Source organism: Nomascus leucogenys, chromosome 24 (assembly GCF_006542625.1).
Source record: "Nomascus leucogenys isolate Asia chromosome 24, Asia_NLE_v1, whole genome shotgun sequence".
Lineage (NCBI taxonomy): Eukaryota > Metazoa > Chordata > Mammalia > Primates > Hylobatidae > Nomascus > Nomascus leucogenys.
In genome coordinates this window covers 10,389,298-10,409,274 of record NC_044404.1, presented here as the reverse complement: position 1 = coordinate 10,409,274, position 19,977 = coordinate 10,389,298, and the positions used below count along the sequence as shown (strand labels likewise).

Here is a 19,977-nt window from a genome sequence, read left to right as displayed (position 1 = left end):
AAAATGACAACAAAAAAGCAACATGCAGGCCGGGCACATGGTGGCTCACGCCTGTAATCCCAGCATTTTGGGAGGCCGAGGCGGGCGGATCACAAGGTCAGGAATTCGAGACCATCCTGATGAACATGGTGAAACCTGGTCTCCACTAAAAATACAAAAATTAGCTGGGTGTGGTGGTGCGCGCCTGCAGTCCCAGCTACACTGGAGGCTAAGGCAGGAGAATCGCTTGAACCCAGGAGGTGGAGGTTGCAGCAAGCTGAGGTTGTGCCACTGCACTCCGGCCTGGCAACAGAGCGAGACTCCATCTCAAAAAAATAAAATAAAATAAAATAAAATAAAATAAAATAGCAACATGCAGATTGATTTTTAAATAATATCCAAAGCTTAAATAAAGCCTTATGTGCTTGTGGGAAGTGGAGAATAGTTAACACTGAACTGCAAACTGATTACCTGATGGTGGGAGGAGATTTGAGAAGAGTCACTGTGTTTCATTATTGATTTCAGCTAAATTATTAGTTTTAAAAAAGTAAACAGAAAATATTTGTATCTAATTACACACTGTGTTCCAGTGTTCTGGTAACTTTTTTATTTTTTTGAGGTTAACATTGTAAACTCTTTGTGGGTAGTGATGGATTGAGGGCAAATGTTTTTTTGCTCCTGCAGCCAGTTCCTCTGTCCACACCTGAATCATGCACATTCACTAGGTGGGAAGGGGGACTGGAGAGTGAAGCAGACAGGAAACCTGGAGGTTCACTTGGGTCTGGACCCCCTCTTTCTTGTGAATATCCCAGCAAAAGCCTTTCCATGAGGTCTTGATACTTTCACCAGCTACGAGCAAACAAAATAATCATCTAAGGTGTATCTTCCCTCAAAACAGCAGGCATTGTGTTTAAGTAACATTTGCTTCCCAAGGAAGATTCAGTTTGCATGTCCCACCCAAAGGATTCTTTATGTGGCCAATTCTGTTACGTGCATTAGTTTAAGCACACTTTTATCAGCAGTATCATCCATGGATCTGTAATTCTTAAGTAAATGGAATGAAATAGTTTGTCAGATCTTGACTTCGGAGTCAGACCATTTTACAGGCTCAGATGTCCCTCTTGCTCTGTCGTCCAGATTGGAGTGCAGTGGCACGATCCCATGGCTCACTGCAGCCTCAACCTCCTGGGCTCAAGGGATCCTCCCACCTCAGCTTCTCAAGTAGCTGGGACTACAGGTGCATGCTCAGCTAATTTTTTTGTAAAGAGAGGGTCTCCCTATGTTGCCCAGGCTGGTCTTGAACTCCTGGCCTCAAATAATTCTCCTTCCTCAGCCTCCCAAAGTGCTGGGATTACAGGCATTAGCCACCTCGTGGTGGCTCACACCTGTCATCCCAGCACTTTGGGAGGCCAAGGCAGGCACATCACTTGAGATCAGGAGTTCGAGACCAGCCTGGCCAACATGGTGAACTCCTGTCTCTACTAAAAATACAAAAATTAGCTGGGTGTGGTGACGGGTGCCTGTAATTCCAGATACTTGGGAGGCTAAGGCAAGAGAATCGCTTGAACCCGGGAGGTGGAGGTTGCAGTGAGCCGAGATCATGCCATTGCACTCCAGCCTGGGCCACAGAGACTCCGTGTCAAAAACAAAAAAATTGTTTTAATTTAAAAAATCTTTATATTAAAAAAAAGAGAAAGAAAAAAGCACAACAGGATGACTACAGTCAACAATAATTTAATCGTACTTTTGAGACAGGGTCACTCCTGTCACCCAAGCTGGACTGCAATGGTGCCATCTCAGCTCACTGCAACCTCCGCCACCTGGGCTCAAGTCCTTCATTCTCCTGCCTCAGCCTCTGGAGTAGCTGAGACCACAACACCGCACCCAGTTTTTTTTTTTTTTTTTTTTTTTAAATAAAGACAGGGTTTCACTATGTTGCCAGGCTGGTCTCGAACTCCTGAGCGCAAGTGATCCTCTGCCTGCCTCACCCTCCCAAAGTGCTGGGATTACAAGCGTGAACCACCCAGCCCTGACATTAACTGTACATTTCAAAATAACCAGAGTGTAACTGGATTGTTTGCAACTCAATAGATAAATGCTTGAAGGAATGGATACCCCATTCTTCATGATGTGCTTATTTCACATTGCACGCCTGTATCAAAACATCTCATGTACTCCATAAATATATATACCTCCTATATACCCACAAAAATTAAGAGAAAAACCACAGGTATTTCCCATTTTTAAAGCTAATGAGCCCCTTTATAGAGGAAGCATCACTTCTTTCCTACTTTGGGTGCCTAAGCAGCTTGCATTTCCATGCCCTGGGGCAGGAGAAGCAGAAAACTAAAATTATAATTGGTTACTATCAAATTTATTCATTCAAGAATGAGTGAAAACAAAGCAATTTCACACCTTCATATTAGATACAATCTTGGAAAACAGGTTTTAATATGGATATAGGAGGATGTTGCTAAGTGCCATCATCGAATATGAATATTAAAATAGGAATGTGAATATTAAAATGTTACTCTGTAATCCCAGTGCTTTGGGAGGCTGAGGAGGTAAGATCGCTTCTGGCCACTGGTCTGAGACCAGCCTGGGCAACAGAGCAAAACCTCGTCTGCACAACAAGTGAAAAAACATTAGCTGGGCATGGTGGTACTTTCCTGTGGTCCAAGCTACTTGGGAGGCTGAGGTGGGAGGATCCCTTGTGCCCAGGAGTTTGAGGTTACAGTGAGCTATGATCTTGCCACTGTATCCAGCTTCAGTGATCGAGTGATACCTTGTTTCAAAACAACAGCAAAAAGCGGCGGGGGGCGGGGGGGGGGGTGCCGCGGGTCAGGTATGGTGGCTCCCTCCTGTAATCCCAGTATTTTGGGAGGCCGAGGCAGGTAGATCACCTGAGGTCAGGAGTTTGAGACCAGCCTGGCCAACATGGTGAAACCCCATCTCTACTAAAAATACAAAATTAGCCAGGTATGGTGGCGCACGCCTGTAGTCCAAGCTACTCAGGAGGCTAAGACAGGAGAATTGCTTGAAATCGGGAGGTGGAGGCTGCAGTGAGCTGAGATCATGCCACTGCACTCCAGCCTGGGAGAGACAGAGCAAGACTCCATCTCAAAAACAAAAAACAAAACTTCTGGAATAGCATTCCTGTCACGTATTGTAAAGTACAGAAGCTTCACTAAAGTCACTCATTTTGACTTCTACATAGTTGTCAGAGCAATTATACTAGAGTCAAGAATCCCAGTTCACTTCCCTTATGACCATATAAAGGTGAATAAAAGAAAACTCAATTTAAATATAACGTGGAAATATCCTCCTTTTAACCCTACCAGAGTGTCTGCAAGTAAACCTGAAACTACAGTGCACAGGTATTAGAAATGAGTATCTTTCTAGATGTTCGAATTGAAAACCAACCTTCATGTACAATATACTCAAATTCCAGTGAAAGAGCTAATGGAAGACTAGGGGTTTTACTTGCCTTCTTCTTGGTATCATCTTTTTGTTCCCTTATTAAATTTGCTTTAAAACCAAGGGGGTAACATCCCGTTTTTTGGTGGTGGTGTTTTGTTTTCTTTTTTTTTTTTGAGATGGAGTCTCACTCTATTACCCAGGCTGGAGTGCAGTGGCGCCATCTCAGCTCACTGCAAGCTCCGCCTCCTGGGTTCACGCATTCTCCTGCCTCAGCCTCCCGAGTAGCTGGGACTACAGGTACCCGCCACCACGCATGGCTAATTTTTTTAGTAGAGACGGGGTTTCACCGTGTTAGCCAGGATGGTCTCGATCTCCTGACTTCGTGATCTGCCCGCCTTGGCCTCCCAAAGTGCTGGGATTAAATTTTTTTTTTCTTAACGTTGAACTAGGATATTTAAACAATCCCAGCGCTTCCTATTAGAATAAAGATGAGCTCTCTGACGGGTGAGCTATAGTCCTATGTTGTGCTCCTTTTCTGCAAGAGCAGAAGTCCAAGAACAGGGCTAAAGACCTCAGTGGGAATGACTGGATTCACAGCCAAACAGAGCAGCTGTGCTGTCAACACACTTGACAAGGCAACTGGTCTTAACTTCCGGAACTATATCCAGGAGCCAGGCCACTGATAAACAGTTCTTTAAAAATTCTTGCCTTTGGTTCAAAGTAGGGAGAAAGGGGTAACTTCAGGAAATATTTTATAGCTTAAAATATTTAGTGTCAGAAAGTTATATATATTCATCTCGGTAGTCTGAAAGCTTAAATGATCAATCTGCAAGTAATTGGAAGTGTACAAAGGAGAAAAACTGCTGAGAAGTTTGTCCTGGTCCACACATCACCATCAAAATGTGCCACTTTTTTTTTTGAGATGGAGTCTCACTCTGTCGACCAGGCTGGAGTGAAGTGACGCGATATCGGCTCGCTGCAACCTCCACCCCCTGGGTTTCAAGTGATTCTCCTGCCTCAGCCTCCCAAGTAGCTGGGATTACAGGCACATGTCCGGCTAATTTTTGTACTTTTAGTATAGACAGGGTTTTGCCATGTTGGCCAGGCTGGTGTGGAACTCCTGACTTCAGGTGATCCATCTGCCTCGGCCTCCCAAAGTGCTGGGATTACAGGCGTGAGCCACCGTGCCCAGCCAAAATGTGACACTTCTTCCCTGTCTAGCAGTGCAAGATCTTAAAGTCAGATTACAAAACAAGTTGTATTCTGACTTTATCATTTTTCTCTGTATTTCTAGGGCAGGTTTATCTGAATTACTTAAGTCCTTTATAGTATAGCGAGCATAAAAGAGGACACAAGCCAAATGCATACTTAAATTAAATAGCATGATTTAATTTAGTTGGTGCTTAACCCTGAATCCTCTTAAGTTAAAAAAAAGTTATAATTAACTATTAACGTTAATGAATTTAAACCTTCCAGAAAGCATGAATCCAAAAGGAAATGTCCAACAGGTGATATGAACCAGATATTTTATGGCCTTTCCTGTTTCAGTCTCAAACATTCTAAACATCAATGGGGAAAAAAAATTCTCTAGAGTTTTTCAGTTTTATTCTTCTAGAGCACAATTTTCTGGCCTGTTACTGAGTACGGTCTTCTAACAGGTATACAATTAACTCATAAGTAGACAACACAATGGCAGTATTTGGGATCTGCCGGATAAGCTGGGCAAAGAGTCCTCTATAAAAGGCGAGGTAGCCTTCTTCCCGGAACACCAGGCGCGCCGTCTGGACAAAAGACTTGTACTTGGTGCCCTCTTCCCGGAGCCTTGTCCTTATGACTTCTGCAGAGAGAGAAAGGCCTACTTTATGCCACATATTGAATGGGGAAAGAATCCACAGCACACAACTTTAAAACTGTCAAGGTTAGGCTGGGCACGGTGGCTCATGCCTGTAATCCCAGAACTTTGGGAGGCAGAGGCAGGCCGATCACTTGAGGCCAGAAGTTGGAGACCAGCCTGGCCAACACAGTGAAACTCCATCTCTACTGAAAAACAAAAATTAGCCAGGCATGGTGGTCCACACCTACTACTAGAGTGGCTGAGGAATGAGGATCGCTTGAACCTGGGGGTTGAAGGTTGCAGTGAGTCGGGATCGTGCCACTGCACTCCAGCCTGGGCCACAGAGCAAACAAGACTCTGTCTCAAAAAATAAATAAATAAAATAAAATTGTCAAGGTTACAACTGTGTCTATTTCCCACCTCAGCTGTATTTGGACAGGAAATTCACATAACCTAGAGAGACAATGAAAAATTAAGTTCTTTTTAGAACCTTTTCCAACTCTAGGATTTGGTCAACTATGGATGCTTACACATACACAAAAGTACAAAATAACTTTTTTTTTTTGAGGCAGAGTCTCACTCTGTCACTCAGGCTGGAGTGCAGTGGGTACGATCTTGGCTCACTGCAACCTCTGCCTTCCGGGTTCAAGTGATTCTCCTGCCTCAGCCTCCTGAGTAGCTGGGATTACAGGCACCCGCCACCACGCCCGGCTAATTTTTGTATTTTTAGTAGAGACGGGGTTTTGCCATGTTGGCCAGCCTGGTTTCGAACTCCTGATCTCAGGTGATGTGCCCGTCTTGGCCTCCCAAAGTGCTGGGATTACAGCAAAATAACTTTTAAGGGGTTAAAAAAAGCTTAGTTTGAATGGGACTTAATGTTAAGATAATTCATGGTTTTCTACTCCCAATTAAGCAAATACTAATTTGTATGAAGTATGGCATTATCTTCAACGAATTCTTTTATTATACTTTTCAGTTTTCTCCTCCTCCTGGAAACGTTTTCTACTCTGCCCAGCTCAAAAGCCACCCTCTCCTTTTGCCAGCCTTTGCCCACCTGGGCCTCCTTCCCAGACACCTAGAGTTGGACATTTGTCACTCCTGCCCTCACACAGACCTCAGACCCTGGGAGGCATCACTGACCTCTTTCTTCAGATGTCCTTTGGGGTCAGCTTAGTGCTCCAGGACACAAGGGGAACTCAGCGCCTGTTACTGAGTTGACCGTATGCATTTGTCATAGCTGACAGTGCAGTAGGCTTATGAAAATGAAACCTGTTTTTCATGGCACAATAAACTAAGCATTTTTTAAAATAAGTAGGCCAGTAGGTCAACAATTCTGTAACTTAAAAAAATAAACTTACCCAAAGTAGCCTTACTTAAGGCTCCATTAGGAATGGAGGCTGAGTGATTTTTTTTTTTTTTTTTTTTTTTTTTTTTTTTTGAGACAGAGTCTCTGTCGCCAGGGTGGAGTGCAGTGGCTTGATCTCGGCTTACTGCAACCTCTACCTCCTGGATTCAAGCAATTCTCCTGCCTCAGCCTCCCAACTAGCTGGGACTACAGGCGTGCGCCACCACGTCCAGCTAATTTTTGAATTTTTAGTAGAGACGGGGTTTCACCGTGTTGGCCAGGCTGGTCTCAATCTCTTGACTTCATGATCTGCCCGCCTCAGCCTCCCAAAGTGCTGGGATTACAGGCGTGAGCCACCATGCCTGGCTGAGGCTGAGTAATTAAGTTTGGCTCCCATATTATTATTTTGATTCAAGGACTATTAAATACAATCCAGATTTTTAGCTTCCTTGAAAACAGCAGAAGTTCAGCAACCCAGGGCCTGTGTTTCTGCACAACAAGTTTTAGCTATAATCAGCTGGATTTGAATAAGGTCGAGTTCTCACCACTCACGTGACCTCCGTCCATGCGGTTAGAGACGTTTTCCTCATGCTCACTGACGTTACCTGCAGGGATCTTGCGCCTCAATGTGCGCCACAGAAGTCTAGATATACCCACAAACAACTAACCTGACAGCTGTTTTACTGCTCTGGAAGAACAAAAGCAAAACATACCGTGTGGATAAGCAATGCAGGAGGCACAGCCCTTAGAAAGAGCAGCAGCTGCCATAAGTCCAAAAAAACTTGTGGAATTTTTCTCAGTCCCATTTGCAGAAGAGGCTAATGGAGCTTCTTTCAGATACTTCTTTAAACTTTCATAAATAGCAAAGCAGATTATGGTTTCGGAAATTCCAGCATACGAGGCAGTTAATCCTCTATAGAAGCCACGAATGCCTTCGGTCTGGTAAACGTAACGAGCACACTGGAGTGTATTCATCTGCTTAGAGCCCCTCACTCTGCGTAAAAGAGACCAACACAGGCTGTTAAGGAGACATATCATTGCGGAACACAGAGACATCACACAGTAGGAGAACGGGTACTGGTCTTCCTTGTGGTGTTAGGATACTTGTTTTTGTTCTCATTCCTGGCTCCTAACTCTCATAGCCCTTGTCTTTTGTTATAATGTGGGGTGTGTGAGGCCACAGGGGCAGCCTCTGACAGTCCCTTGATCTCCTTTCACCTGCCCCAAGGCCATCCTCTAATATCCTTACCTTGTTGGTCTTACTCCATGAGAGTCCCCTCCTATCCCCTGGGGGAAGGAATGCTGCTGTCATGAAGCTTCCAGAAAAACCCAAGAGGACAGCGTTCAGGGAGCTTCCAGAGCTGATCGCATGGAGGCTCCTGGAGGGTGGCCCCCGGGGAGGGTATGAAAGCTCCGCGCCCCTTACTCTGTACCTGGCCCTACCTGTCTCTTCTTCTGTATCCTTGCGATGTCCTTTATAACAAACCAGTAAATATTAAGTATTTCCGAGTTCTGTGAGCCACTCCAGCAAATTAATAGAATTCAAAGAGAGGGTCATGGGAACCCCAACTTGAAGCTGGTCGTTCAGAAGCTCTGGAGGCCCAGACATGCAACTGGTGTGTGGGTAAGTGGGTGAGCGGGGGGTGGGCAGTCCTGGGGACTGAGCCCCCAGTCTGTGGGGCTATCTCCTGGTAGACAGTGTCGGAAGTGAACGAGAGGACACCCAGCTGGTGTCCACTGTTTGGTGTGTGTCGGAAAAACCCCCTACACATTTGGTCACAGAAGTCATCTTCTGTGTCAATGACTGTTGTGGTGTGACAGTGGAGGAAAAACATGGTTTGAGGAGAGTTTTTCCCACATATCTTTGTACTGTTGTCAGCTGACCTCCAGCCCACTGTGAGGCCAGACCAAGTAGCTGGCACACCTGACAGGCCCACAGAATACTAGCTACATCTGTATCAAGAGTCATAGAAACATGTTCATAAAAACATTAGCATTTGACCTAATTTTAGAAAGAGCTGCAGGGAGCAGCAAGGCTCATCACAGAGGAACTACAACTGCAAAACAATCAGGTCAACAATCCAGATAGCTGACCATGGTATGTCTGCTAGATTAAGTCACAAGGCCATGAGACACAGGGAATGCTTTCAGTGGAAAACAGGACTAAGTTAAAGGTAAAGGATGATCACAAGGGCTGGGCGCAGTGGCTCACACCTGTAATTCCAGCACTTCGGGAGGCTGAGGCGGGAGGACTGCTTGAGGCCAGGAGTTCAAGACCAGCCTGGCCAATGTAGTGAGGCCCTATCTCTACAAAAAAAAAAAAAAAATAAGAAAGAAAAATAGGAACATTCCAACCTGTTGGTGAGGCTACTTATTAGATTTCTGATCACGCTCGTCTCCAAATAGATTCTATTATTGCTAAGTTTATAAAATCATAAAACATCAAAATAAAACAGCAAATGAAAACCTTGAGGTTTAGAGGCTCCTACCCCAGGACATAAAGCATTTATGAACTGCCTGGCTGCAAGGCAGGAGTGAGCCACTGGATGAGCGTAGTCAGGTGTGCACCAGTCACACGTCACAGACCCCTCCGAGCGGGCGCAGACCTGGGGCCTCTTGGGCTTCAGTCTCAGCTGGCCTCTCTCCCTTCTTTATCATCTCCGCATAGACTGTTCTCACTCCTTAGCCGCAGTGACCTAACACAAATCCAACCAATGCAACTCCCGTGCTTAAAACCATCCAGAGGCTGGGTGTGGTGGCTCACACATGTACTCCCAGCACTTTGGGAGCTGAGGTGGGCAGATCACGAGGTCAGGAGATCGAAACCATCCTGGCTAACACGGTGAAACCCCGTCTCTACTAAAAAATACAAAAAATTAGCCGGGCATGGTGGTGGGCACCTCCCAGCTCCTCAGGAGGCTGAGGCAGGAGAATGGCGTGAACCCGGGAGGCGGAGCTTGCAGTGAGCTGAGATGCACCACTGCACTCAAGCCTGGGCTGCAGAGCGAGACTCCATCTCAAAACAAAACAAAACATCCAGAGTTTCTCACCCTTGGCACTATTCACATTTGGGGTTAGACCATTCAGTATGGGGAGAAGCAGGCTGCCTTGTAGGGTTTAGCAGCATCCCAGCCTCTATTCACACTAGACACCAAAAACACTCACCTAAGTTGTGGCAACTTCAAATGTCTCCAAACTTAGCTGCTCAATGTCCCCTGGAGGGCACCCCCTACCTCCATCCTCCATTTCCCCTGAGGACCACTGCTCTGATGACTTTCCACTGCCCTCAAAGCCCAACTCCAAACTCCCTTTCAGGCCTGGGATGGATCGGGCCCCCCTGCTCCTCCAGCTCTATTCTTCCATAACTCCCTTCTCCAGCACAGATGCACATACTACACGCCAACTACACTTCCTGTCTTACAGCTCCCCAGAACTAACCACGCTTTCTTTTCTTTTCTTTTTTTTTTTTTTGAGACGGAGTCTTACTCTGTCCCCCAGGCTGGAGTGCAATGGTGCAATCTCAGCTGCAACCTCCAACTTCTGGGTTCAAGTGATTCTCCTGCTTCAGCCTCCCTGGGACTACAGGCACATGACACCACACCCGGCTAATTTTTGTATTTTTTGTAGAGACAGGGTTTCACCATGTTGGCCAGGCTGGTCTCGAAATCCCGAGCTCAAGTGATCCGCACACCTCGGCCTCCCAAAGTACTGGGATTACAGGTGTGAGGCACTGAGTCCGGCCTAACCACGCTTTCTTGCCTCAAGATTTCTACACTCACCTTCTCTCTGCCCAAAGGACCCTTCTCTGCCACCCCCACCTGGCTATTCTTTTTTTCCCAAATCAATGTCTTTTATTGCATCATTTAAATATCACAGATAGGTCTTAGGAATCATCTGGCATCTTGTTTCTGTAGCTGGACAACTCTTCGATCTTATTCATCAGCCTGCTGAACAACTGTTCCTTTTTCAGAGACATAGATACCATCCCAAAATTTCCTGATATCCTTAACCATTGTGGCTTGCTGAATCAAGGCAACTGAAGTTGAAACAAGCTCGATGTCATTTCCTTCAAGGATTAAATTCATCTTTCTAGGCTTGAGATACTGAACAAGCAACACCTGGTCTCGTCCGAACCCTGCGGGTGTATTTTTCACCCAAGAAATTTCGGATTTCAACAAGAGACCCATCCTCCTGGGTAACAATATTGGTGGGGAAGTGAGCATACGCAGATCTCATCTTGTAACGGAAGCCCAGTGTTAACACCCTTGATCGTGTTCTGCACATAACTACAAACAGTTCAAACGGTAGCCAGTTCCTTTCTGTTACCCCACCGTGTGGCACCCCAGAGCCTCTTTAGACTGAGTTCTACATTGATGTGACTGAAGTCCCTCTGCAGGGTTCCTCTGGGGCCGTTCACAATAACTGTGCGTCCCTTCAGAGTAATGTTGACATTTTCTGGAATGACAACAGTCTGATTGCTGAGAATGGCCTTCATTCTCACAGTAGACATGGCAAAGCCCACCTGGCTATTCTTAAGACGGGAGTTGGGTGCTGCTGCCTCTGAAGGCCCTCCCAACCTTCTCTCTCTTAACCCAACCTGTACTGGGTGACTCTTGAGGGTCTAGTGGCACCCTCAGCACCCTTATCCCACCAAACTTTAATTATCTTATCCGTGAAGCTGTAAGTTCCTAGAAGAACTTATTTTCATGTCACATTACATTTGTTGAAAACGTCACAGGACACTGTTTATCATTCCTTAGAAATTATGGTAGTTACTGGACTACTGTTATATCTTATTAATTTAATGTGTTAAAGAGGCATACTACTGTATCACTGGTAAGTGTATTTTTAAAAATCTTATTGTAAGGCCTGGTGTGGTGGTTCACGCCTGTAACCCCAGCACTTTGGGAAGCCAAGGCAGGAGGATTGCTTGAGCCCAGGAGTTGAGACCAGCCTAGCCAACATGGCAAGATCCATCCCTACAAGAAAAACAAAATTAGCTGGGTGTGGTGGCATGCACCTGTGGTCTCAAACTACTGAGGAGGTGAGGCTGAAGCAGGAGGATTGCTTGAGCCTGGGAGGTCGAGGCTAGGTGACAGATGAGGCCCTGTCTCAATAAGAGAGAGAGAAAAAAGAGAGAGAGAAAAGGAAAAAAAATACATTATTCTACCTGGGAGGCACAGATTGCAGTGAGCCAAGATTGGACCACTGCACTTTAGCCTGGGCAACAAGACCCTATCTCAAAAACCAAACCAAACCAAAACAAAACAAAACAATTCAAAAAACAACATTATTCTAAAAAGGGCCTGCAGGTGTCACCAGACTACCGAAGGAATCCACAGTCCCACAAAATGTTACAAACCCCTGGCTGGAGCTTGAGGGCAGAAGCCTATTATAGCTGAGGGCCTTTGGAGACTAAAATTAGCCCTCTGAGGTCTGAGGACACTCAGTGTTCTGCCTTTACTGTCTTCTCTTTTGAAAGGGAGACCATCTGGAGAACCCACAGCACTTCAACTGGGGTGGGGTCTGCAAAGGAGAGACAGTCACTGACTCTCTGAGACAACAGGCGGGACTGCAGATCAGGGGACACAACCAGAGATATCCCCTCCTTCCCCTGTTTGTCATCTCTAGCCCTCATCTGCCCATGATGCTCACAGCACAAACCTCAACGCAAAAGGAATCCTGCATGCACTTAGATTAAGAAAACGAGGAGGAGGGTAGCTAAGGACTCTACATCTCATCCTTAGAGATGTGGAGGAATTGGGGCAAGAAAAAAAAATCCAAAATATCCTTTCATTAAGGAAGGAACAAATAATAACTTACTTCTGTTCTAGCTGCATTCGGGTTTTAACCATCCATATAGGATTCATTAAGGAATTTGTGATAAAAGCTGGAAAAAAAAAACAGTAAAGGTCAACACTGTACACAGTCAATACTTATTAAAGATGTCTATTATCATATAATAAACTTTGAAATCGGGATTTCAATGGCCTAATAAAAAGACAGTAGGAAGCAGTTGTATTTCTATCCTGCAGAGAGAAGCTTCAGTTTCCCCATTAAGTGTAACATCTATTGGTATTGCTGGATCTAAAAGAAATTTCTCTTAATTTTCTAGAACCCCTTCTAGCCTTTTCAACCTGTAGGTGGTGTTGTTGATATCTGTGTTAATGTGATTCCTACTGAAAATTGTAACTGTCCTAAAACTCAATTTATAAGCCTCAGATCCAGAAATAATTTAACTTTTAAGACTGATCTGCTTATAGGAACCATTTGGTCAGTAAGCCTTCTCCGTCTCTTTAAAAAAAAAATTTTTTTTTTTTTTCCTGTAGAGACAGGGGTCTCCCTTGTTGCTCAAGCTGGTCTCAATTCTTGGGCTCAAGTGATCCTCCAGCCTCAGCCTCCCACAGTGCTGGGATTACAAGCATGAGCCACCACACCCAGCCAAACCTCCCTCACCTAAACATTGTGAATCATTCTAGGACAACCAAAAAAAGCAACACCATGGTATTAGTCTGACATACGGTATCTCTTCTGTAATACCTCACACCCTCTACAGTGCTGTGGAAGCAGATTAATTTGATACTAGGAAGACACTGGTTTTTTTTTTTTTTTTTTTTTTGAGACACAGTCTTGCTCTGTCGCCCAGGCTGGAGTGCAGTGGCGCAATCTCGGCTCACTGCAAGCTCCACCTCCAGGGTTCACGCCATTCAGCTGACTCAGCCTCCCGAGTAGCTGGGACTACAGGCGCCCGCCACCGCGCCTGGCTAATTTTTTTTTTTTTTTGTATTTTTAGTAGAGATGGGGTTTCACCGTGTTAGCCAGGACAGTCTCGATCTCCTGACCTCGTGATCCGCTTGCCTCGGCCTCCCAAAGTGCTGGGATTACAGGCGTGAGCCACTGTGCCTGGCTGACAGTGGTTTTAAGAACTTCCTTGAGGTCTGCTTTATTTATCAAGGGTTCTAAGTTAACTTTGCAAAAGTTACAAAACGGATTAATAGTTGTTAGCTTATGCTAACTCACTACTGGCCTATCTTTAAGCTAAAAGCAACCTGTTTTAGAACTCTGCCTTTCCTCCTCAGAGCTCTGTACTACACAGAAATGGCTTCCTTGTATAAAGCAACTTTAATATTTTCTATTCAGGATCGATAAATAATTAGCTATAAATATTCAGACAGGTTGGTCATACTTGTATTTGGAGTAACAACGGCAGACAAAACTGGTGTGTACATCTTACAGACTGGTAGGAGATGCAAATTTTTCGTAAAATGCCAATTTAAGTTCTCTAAAATATCTTTCTAGGCTCGGCGTGGTGGCTTATGCCTGCAATCCCAGCACTCTAGGAGGCTGAGCAGGTGGATCACTTGAGTTCAGGAGTTCGAGACCAGCTTGGGCAACATGGTTAAACTCCATTTAAAAAAAAAAAATACAAAAAAATTAGCTGGGCATGGTGGCATGCAGCTGTAGTTCCAGCTACTCAGGAGGCTGAGGCAGGAGGATGGCCTGAGCCCAGGAGGTGGGGGTTGCAGGGAGCTGAGATCATGCCACTGCACTCCAGCCTAGGTGACAGAGCCAGACCCTGTATCAAAACAAAACAAAACCAATTAAAAAAAAAAAAAACCCTTCTGTTTAAATGAACATAGAACTCTATACAAAAGAGCCTTCTCGGCCGGGTGGGGTGGCTCACGCCTGTAATCCCAACACTTTGGGAGGCCGAGGCAGGCAGATCGAGACTATCCTGGCTAACATGGTGAAACCCTGCCTCTACTCAAAATACAAAAAATTAGCTGGGTGTAGTGGCACGTGCTTGTAGTCCCAGCTACTCGGGAGGCTGAGACAGGAGAATCCCTTGAGCCCGGGAGGCGGAGGTTGCAGTGAGCCGAGATCGCGCCATTGCACTCCAGCCTGGGTGACAGAGTGACTCTATCTCAAAAACAAACAAACAAAAAAGCCTTCCTTTCTCTCAGAAATCTATACGTTCATGTTTTGCAAGTACATCCCAGGGAAGAAGCCCTGCTATGGCTTTTCAGTAGGAAGTGGAATGGTTCCCTCAAAAGAGAACAGATGCCCTATGAGCTGTCACTGACCCTATTGGAAAACTCCACTGCAAACTCTACACCCTCATTGCATAACCCATAGTTGGGGACAGGAGTGCCAACTGTACACAGGGTGTGTGGGACCCTGTGGGGAATCTGAAGAAAGAAACTCTAATTTTAGAAAATCATCTGATGGGGCGGGCGCAGTGGCTCATGCCTGTAATTCTAGCACTCTGGGAGGCCGAGGAGGGTGGATCACTTGAGGTCAGGAGTTTGAGATCAGCCTGGGCAACGTGGTGAAACCCCGTCTCTACTGAAAATGCAAAAATTAGCCAGGCATGGTGGCAAATACTTGTAATTTCAGCTACTCAGGAGGCTGAGGCACAAGAACCACTTTAACTTGGGAAGAGGAGGCTGCAGTGAGCCGAGATTGCGCCACTGCACTCCAGTCCAGCCTGGGTGACAGAGTGAGACTCTGTCTCAAAAAAAAAAAAAAAAAAAAAAAAAAAAATATATATATATATATATATATATATATATCATTTGATGGGCAAACAGGAAGACATGAAAAACCTACGAATATTCCTTTAGAAGAACAAAATACCAGTAGCATGCATAGGACATGTACATTTTGAGGGCAAATAAAGAGCTTTAGTGGTCAAGGAAAATAAAATCAAGTTACAAACCGCTCTCACTCTCCTATCAGTTGTAACATAAAGGTTTAGAAAAACAATTTTAGGTGCAAAGGAAGCAAGGAGCTAATTTCTAATTCCTGGAAAAACTGTTTGGCAGAATGCATGCTTTAGAAAAGCGAGAGAGCAACCCTCTCTTCACTCACTAGGGTAACATACCTGCAGAGCCAGCTGAGAAAATATGCACAATATTGCTGTTAGGCACGAAAATGCCATTAAATTGCTCTTTGGCTTTGGAGTAACATGCAAAGTATACAGCCCTGTTAGAACAAAGAGAACATTATAAAGAAATCATCACAGTGCAACTTTATACGTCCCTCCAGAATACCTGAAAAATTTTTGGAAAATAAAATGGGAAAGACGCTGCCATGTACTGAAAAGCTTGTCCTCGCCTGTGCTAAAACCAAAACCTGCCACAGGCATGTTCAGGAAGCTCCTGTGTGTCCCTCCAGCAATGATTTGGTGATGACAGAGGTGTTCAAAAATAATTGAGGAAAGTGAGATTTGGGGAAGACATCTACAAAGTCCTTTTACATTCTTCGTTCTGGATAAATGCTAATCCTTTAAGCATCAACACATTGGAAGTTTTAAATTTTTTTTTGTTTCTAGAATAGACCACACTTTTTCACCCTGTGCCAAAATGAGAATGTCGAACATCATTTGAACTGTTTTTGGATGACTCAGGATCACACAGGAATAGCCATCACATCATACCTGTGTTTTCATAAAGGGTCCTTCCGCCACCCCCTGCCTTGACTACCGCAGAGTGGTCCCATCACCCTTGTTTTCTCTTCACTTTTCCCCCTGCTGTCTTCCCTCTTGTTGGGGCTGGGAAATAGGAGCTACTTGGGATTTTTCCTGCTCTTTCACCAGCAATGCAGAGAAAATGTTTCTTTCTTCTGCTGGTCAATGAATCAATCACAGAATATATTTTTCAGTTTAGGATCTTAACTGCTTATCATTATCGTGTTATAAAAGTCTTCCTTTTCCCCTAATGGGTGAGGCAGCCAGGAATCTGCATCAGGTTACCAGGGTTACACTGTAGGAGCACTGCCTGTGAGCAGCGAGGGCTCTTCTCACTTTATTTACTACAGGTGGGCAGTACGTTTCCCATCTATGAATAATGCACACCCCAAATCATCTCACAGACTAGTACTTTCTGTTTTTAAATACATCACACATACTTGCTACAAAATTCTAAAGGAACAAAAGCAGTAAAAAAGTCTGCCTTTTTACAACACCCCCAGGTGATCTGTGTGTTTTTTTTTTTTTTTTTTGAGATGGAGTTCTCGCTCTGTCACCCAGACTGGAGTGCAGTGGCGTGACCTGGGCTCACTGCAACCTCCACCTCCTGGGTTCAAGCCATTCTCCTGCCTCAGCCTCCCGAGCAGCTGGGATTACAGATGCATGCCACCACCTCTGGCTAATTTTTGTATTTTTGTAGAGATGGGATTTCGTCATGTTGGCCACGCTGGTCTCAAACTTCTGACCTCAAGTAATCCGCCTGCCTCGGCCTCCCAAATTGCAGGGATTACAGGTGTGAGCTACTGCACCCAGCCGATTTATGTTTAAATTGGAGCACTGATCTGGAAGAATTCTATAAGCTTTTGGTCTTCACTCTATATAAGACAACATTCTCATTTTTGTTGTAAGACTTCATTTTCTTCCTTTTTTTTTTTTTTTTTTGAGACAGAGTCTCGCTGTGTCCCCCAGGATGGAGTGCAGTGGCGCTATCTCGGCTCACTGCAAGCTCCGCCTCCCGGGTTCACACCATTCTCCTGCCTCAGCCTCCTGAGTAGCTGGGACTACAGGCGCATGCCACCACGCCCGGCTAATTTTTTGTATTTTTAGTAGAGACGGGGTTTCACTGTGTTAGCCAGGATGGTGTCGATCTCCTGATCCGCCTGCCTTGGCCTCCCAAAGTGCTGGGATTACGGGCATGAGCCACCGCACCTGGCCAGACTTCATTTTCTTTCAAGTCTCTTGGAGTATGACAAGTTAAGTGTCCTGCCCCTGCCACTCAGTTCCCTTCTCAGGAGGTCCTTTCTGGAAGAAGTTTTTTTGTTTTGTTTTGTTTTTTCTTTTTGAGATGGAATTTCGCTCTTTCACCCAGGCTGGAGTGAAGTGGCACGATCTTGGCTCACTGCAACCTCTGCCTCCCACCGGGTTCAAGCGATTCTCCTGCCTCAGCCTCCAGAGTAGCTGGGATTACAGGTGCCCGCCACCATGCCTGGCTAATTTTTGTATTTTTAGTAGAGATGGGGTTTTGCCAAGTTGGCCAGGCTGGTCTCCAATTCCTGACCTCTGGTGATCCACCTGCCTCGGCCTCCCAAAGTGCTGGGATTACACGGGTGAGCCACCGTGCCCGGCCGGGAAGCAGTTTTTAATCTACTTTCCAGATATGCTATTCTCTCTCTGTCTCTGTTACTTTTACAATCATACACTGTTATCCTCTCTATCCTATGTATCCAAGAGAACTTTCTGCCAAGATGGGATGCCCTGTATCTCTGCTCTTCAATACAGTAGCCATTAGCTGCATGTGGAGATTGAGTGCTTGAAACATGGCCAGGGAGACTGAGCAATTGAACCTTTAATTCTGATTAATTTACATTTAAACTGCTCCATGTGGCCAGTGACTACCGTTATGTACTGGGACAGTATAGTTCTGTATATTTCAAACAGGCTTTCAGGGGAAGCCCTGCAAAGATATGAGGATGTCATTTTATAGAAAGTGAAGTTAAAAGCCTTTACAATTCCTCTGGATCAGTGTTTCTAAGTGCGTTGGAGTCACCTGGGGGTTCTGTTAAAATGCAGATTCTGATGTAGGTCTGGGATGTGCCCTGGGATTGTATGTTTATAACAAGCTCTCAGACAATACTAATGCTGCTGGCCACATGCCATACTTGGAGTAGCAAACACTTAGAGTACATTAATGACAGCAGATTAATTTTCACACTTAAGAATATGAAGAATACAGTAAGTAGAATCTCTTTCTTTCACACACTGAAGACACACCTACAATTCTCAATGACTACTCGCTATGTCTGCTATATTTAGGCAAATCCAACACAGAGAAAGACACTGGTCATTCAGCAGCATCACCCTTTGGTAAGAAAGGACCCAGAATTCCATACTGCTTAGCATGAGCTAGCTGGAAAGTTTAATGCTTACCTTGATGGTGCAACTCCAACCAAATTTGGACCCAAGCCTCTAAAAAGTGACTTTGGTCCCTCTTTCTCCAAGATCGACCTGAATAATAAGAAAAGACAAACCTTTAAAACCCCTCAGGCAAGGCCTATTTAAAATGATAAAGAGTCACCCTTCTCATTAGTTCCTTGAGAGAATAAAATGTTTCGAGAGCTCAAGGTCGACTCTTATCTGATTTGGTTACAATACAGAATGGGAAGGCTGTAGAATACTGCTATCATTAACACAGTAAAAAAACATGCTTCAAAAAGCATCAGTTAGACATATTTTCTTTTTCTTTCTTTTTTTTTTTTTTTTGAGATGGAGTCTCACTTTGTTGCCCAGGCTGGAGTGCAATAGCGTGATCTCGGCTCACTGGAACCTCTGCCTCCTGGGTTCAAGCAATTCTCCTGCCTCAGCCTCCCAAGTAGCTGGGATTACAGGCACTCACACACCCAGCTAATTTTGTATTTTTATTAATTAATTAATAATAAAAATAATTATTATTATTTAGACAGAGTTTCACTCTTGTTGCCCAGGCTGGAGTGCAATGATGTGATCTCAGCTCATTGCAACTTCTGCCCCCCAGGTTGAAGCGTTTCTCCCACCTCAGCCTCCCGAGTAACTGGGATTAAAGGCATGCACCACCACGCTCAGCTAACTTTATATTTTTAGTAGAGATGGGGTTTCTCCATGCTGGTCAGGCTGGTCTTGAACTCCTCACCTCAGGTGATCTGCCCACCTTGGCCTCACAAAGTGCTGGAATTGCAGGCATGAGCCACCACGCTCGGCCCAACACAGGAGGAAGCTGTGCAGTCTGTACTATACAATGAAATCCTGTGAAAGTAGGATGAATATCTGGCAGAGGGTGCCACACAGGGAATAATTTCCTCATCATAGTAAGATTCACTGAGAAACAGGTTCAGAGATTTCTTTTGGATTTACTGCTTCTAACAATCCTATCCTCTAGATCTTTACCTAATGTAGTAGAATCTTATACAGGGATATAAAGAATAGAGCCAGCTCAGTGCTCATACCTGTAATCCCAGCACTTTGGGAGGTCCAGGCAGAAGGTTCACTTGAACCCAGGAGTTCCAGACCAGCCTGAGCAACACAGTATAAACCCCATCTATACAAAAAATGAAAAATATTAGCCAGGTGTGGTGGGTGTGTCTGTGGTCCCAGCTACTCAGGAGGTTGAGGTGAGAGGATCACTTAGCCTGGGAGGTCAAGGCTGCAGTGAGCCATGATCACGCCACTGCACTCCAGCTTTGGCAACAGAAAGAGACCCCTTGTCTCAAAAATTAAAAAGAAAAAAAAAGTTGGCGGGGGAGGGCAGAATTTAAGGAATAGAAAACTCTAATAATCTTCATGGACAGGATGATGGTTTTTTTAAAACCAAAGCCTAGTATCTCAAGTCCAAAGATTATACCATGACTGCTTTTTCTTTTTATTTGTTTTTCTTTTCTTTTTGAGATGGAGTCTCGC

At 44.9% G+C, this 19,977-nt stretch overlaps 1 protein-coding gene and 1 pseudogene across 1 annotated transcript in view; both read right to left on the bottom strand.

The window, feature by feature from the left end:
- Nucleotides 1-4,763: 4,763 nt before the first annotated feature.
- The window catches only part of SLC25A33 (solute carrier family 25 member 33), a 41,472-nt gene continuing 26,258 nt past the window's right edge, over nt 4,764-19,977 (bottom strand). The window contains exons 3-7 of the mRNA XM_003274326.3: nt 18,475-18,552; nt 15,463-15,563; nt 12,402-12,468; nt 7,292-7,572; nt 4,764-5,236 (exon numbers count right to left, since the gene is read on the bottom strand). Of these exons, the coding sequence (XP_003274374.1) occupies nt 5,034-5,236; nt 7,292-7,572; nt 12,402-12,468; nt 15,463-15,563; nt 18,475-18,552 (730 nt within the window). The 3' untranslated portion in view covers nt 4,764-5,033. The remainder of the gene's footprint in view (nt 5,237-7,291; nt 7,573-12,401; nt 12,469-15,462; nt 15,564-18,474; nt 18,553-19,977) is intronic.
- On the bottom strand, nt 10,442-11,222 carry LOC100579425 (annotated as a pseudogene).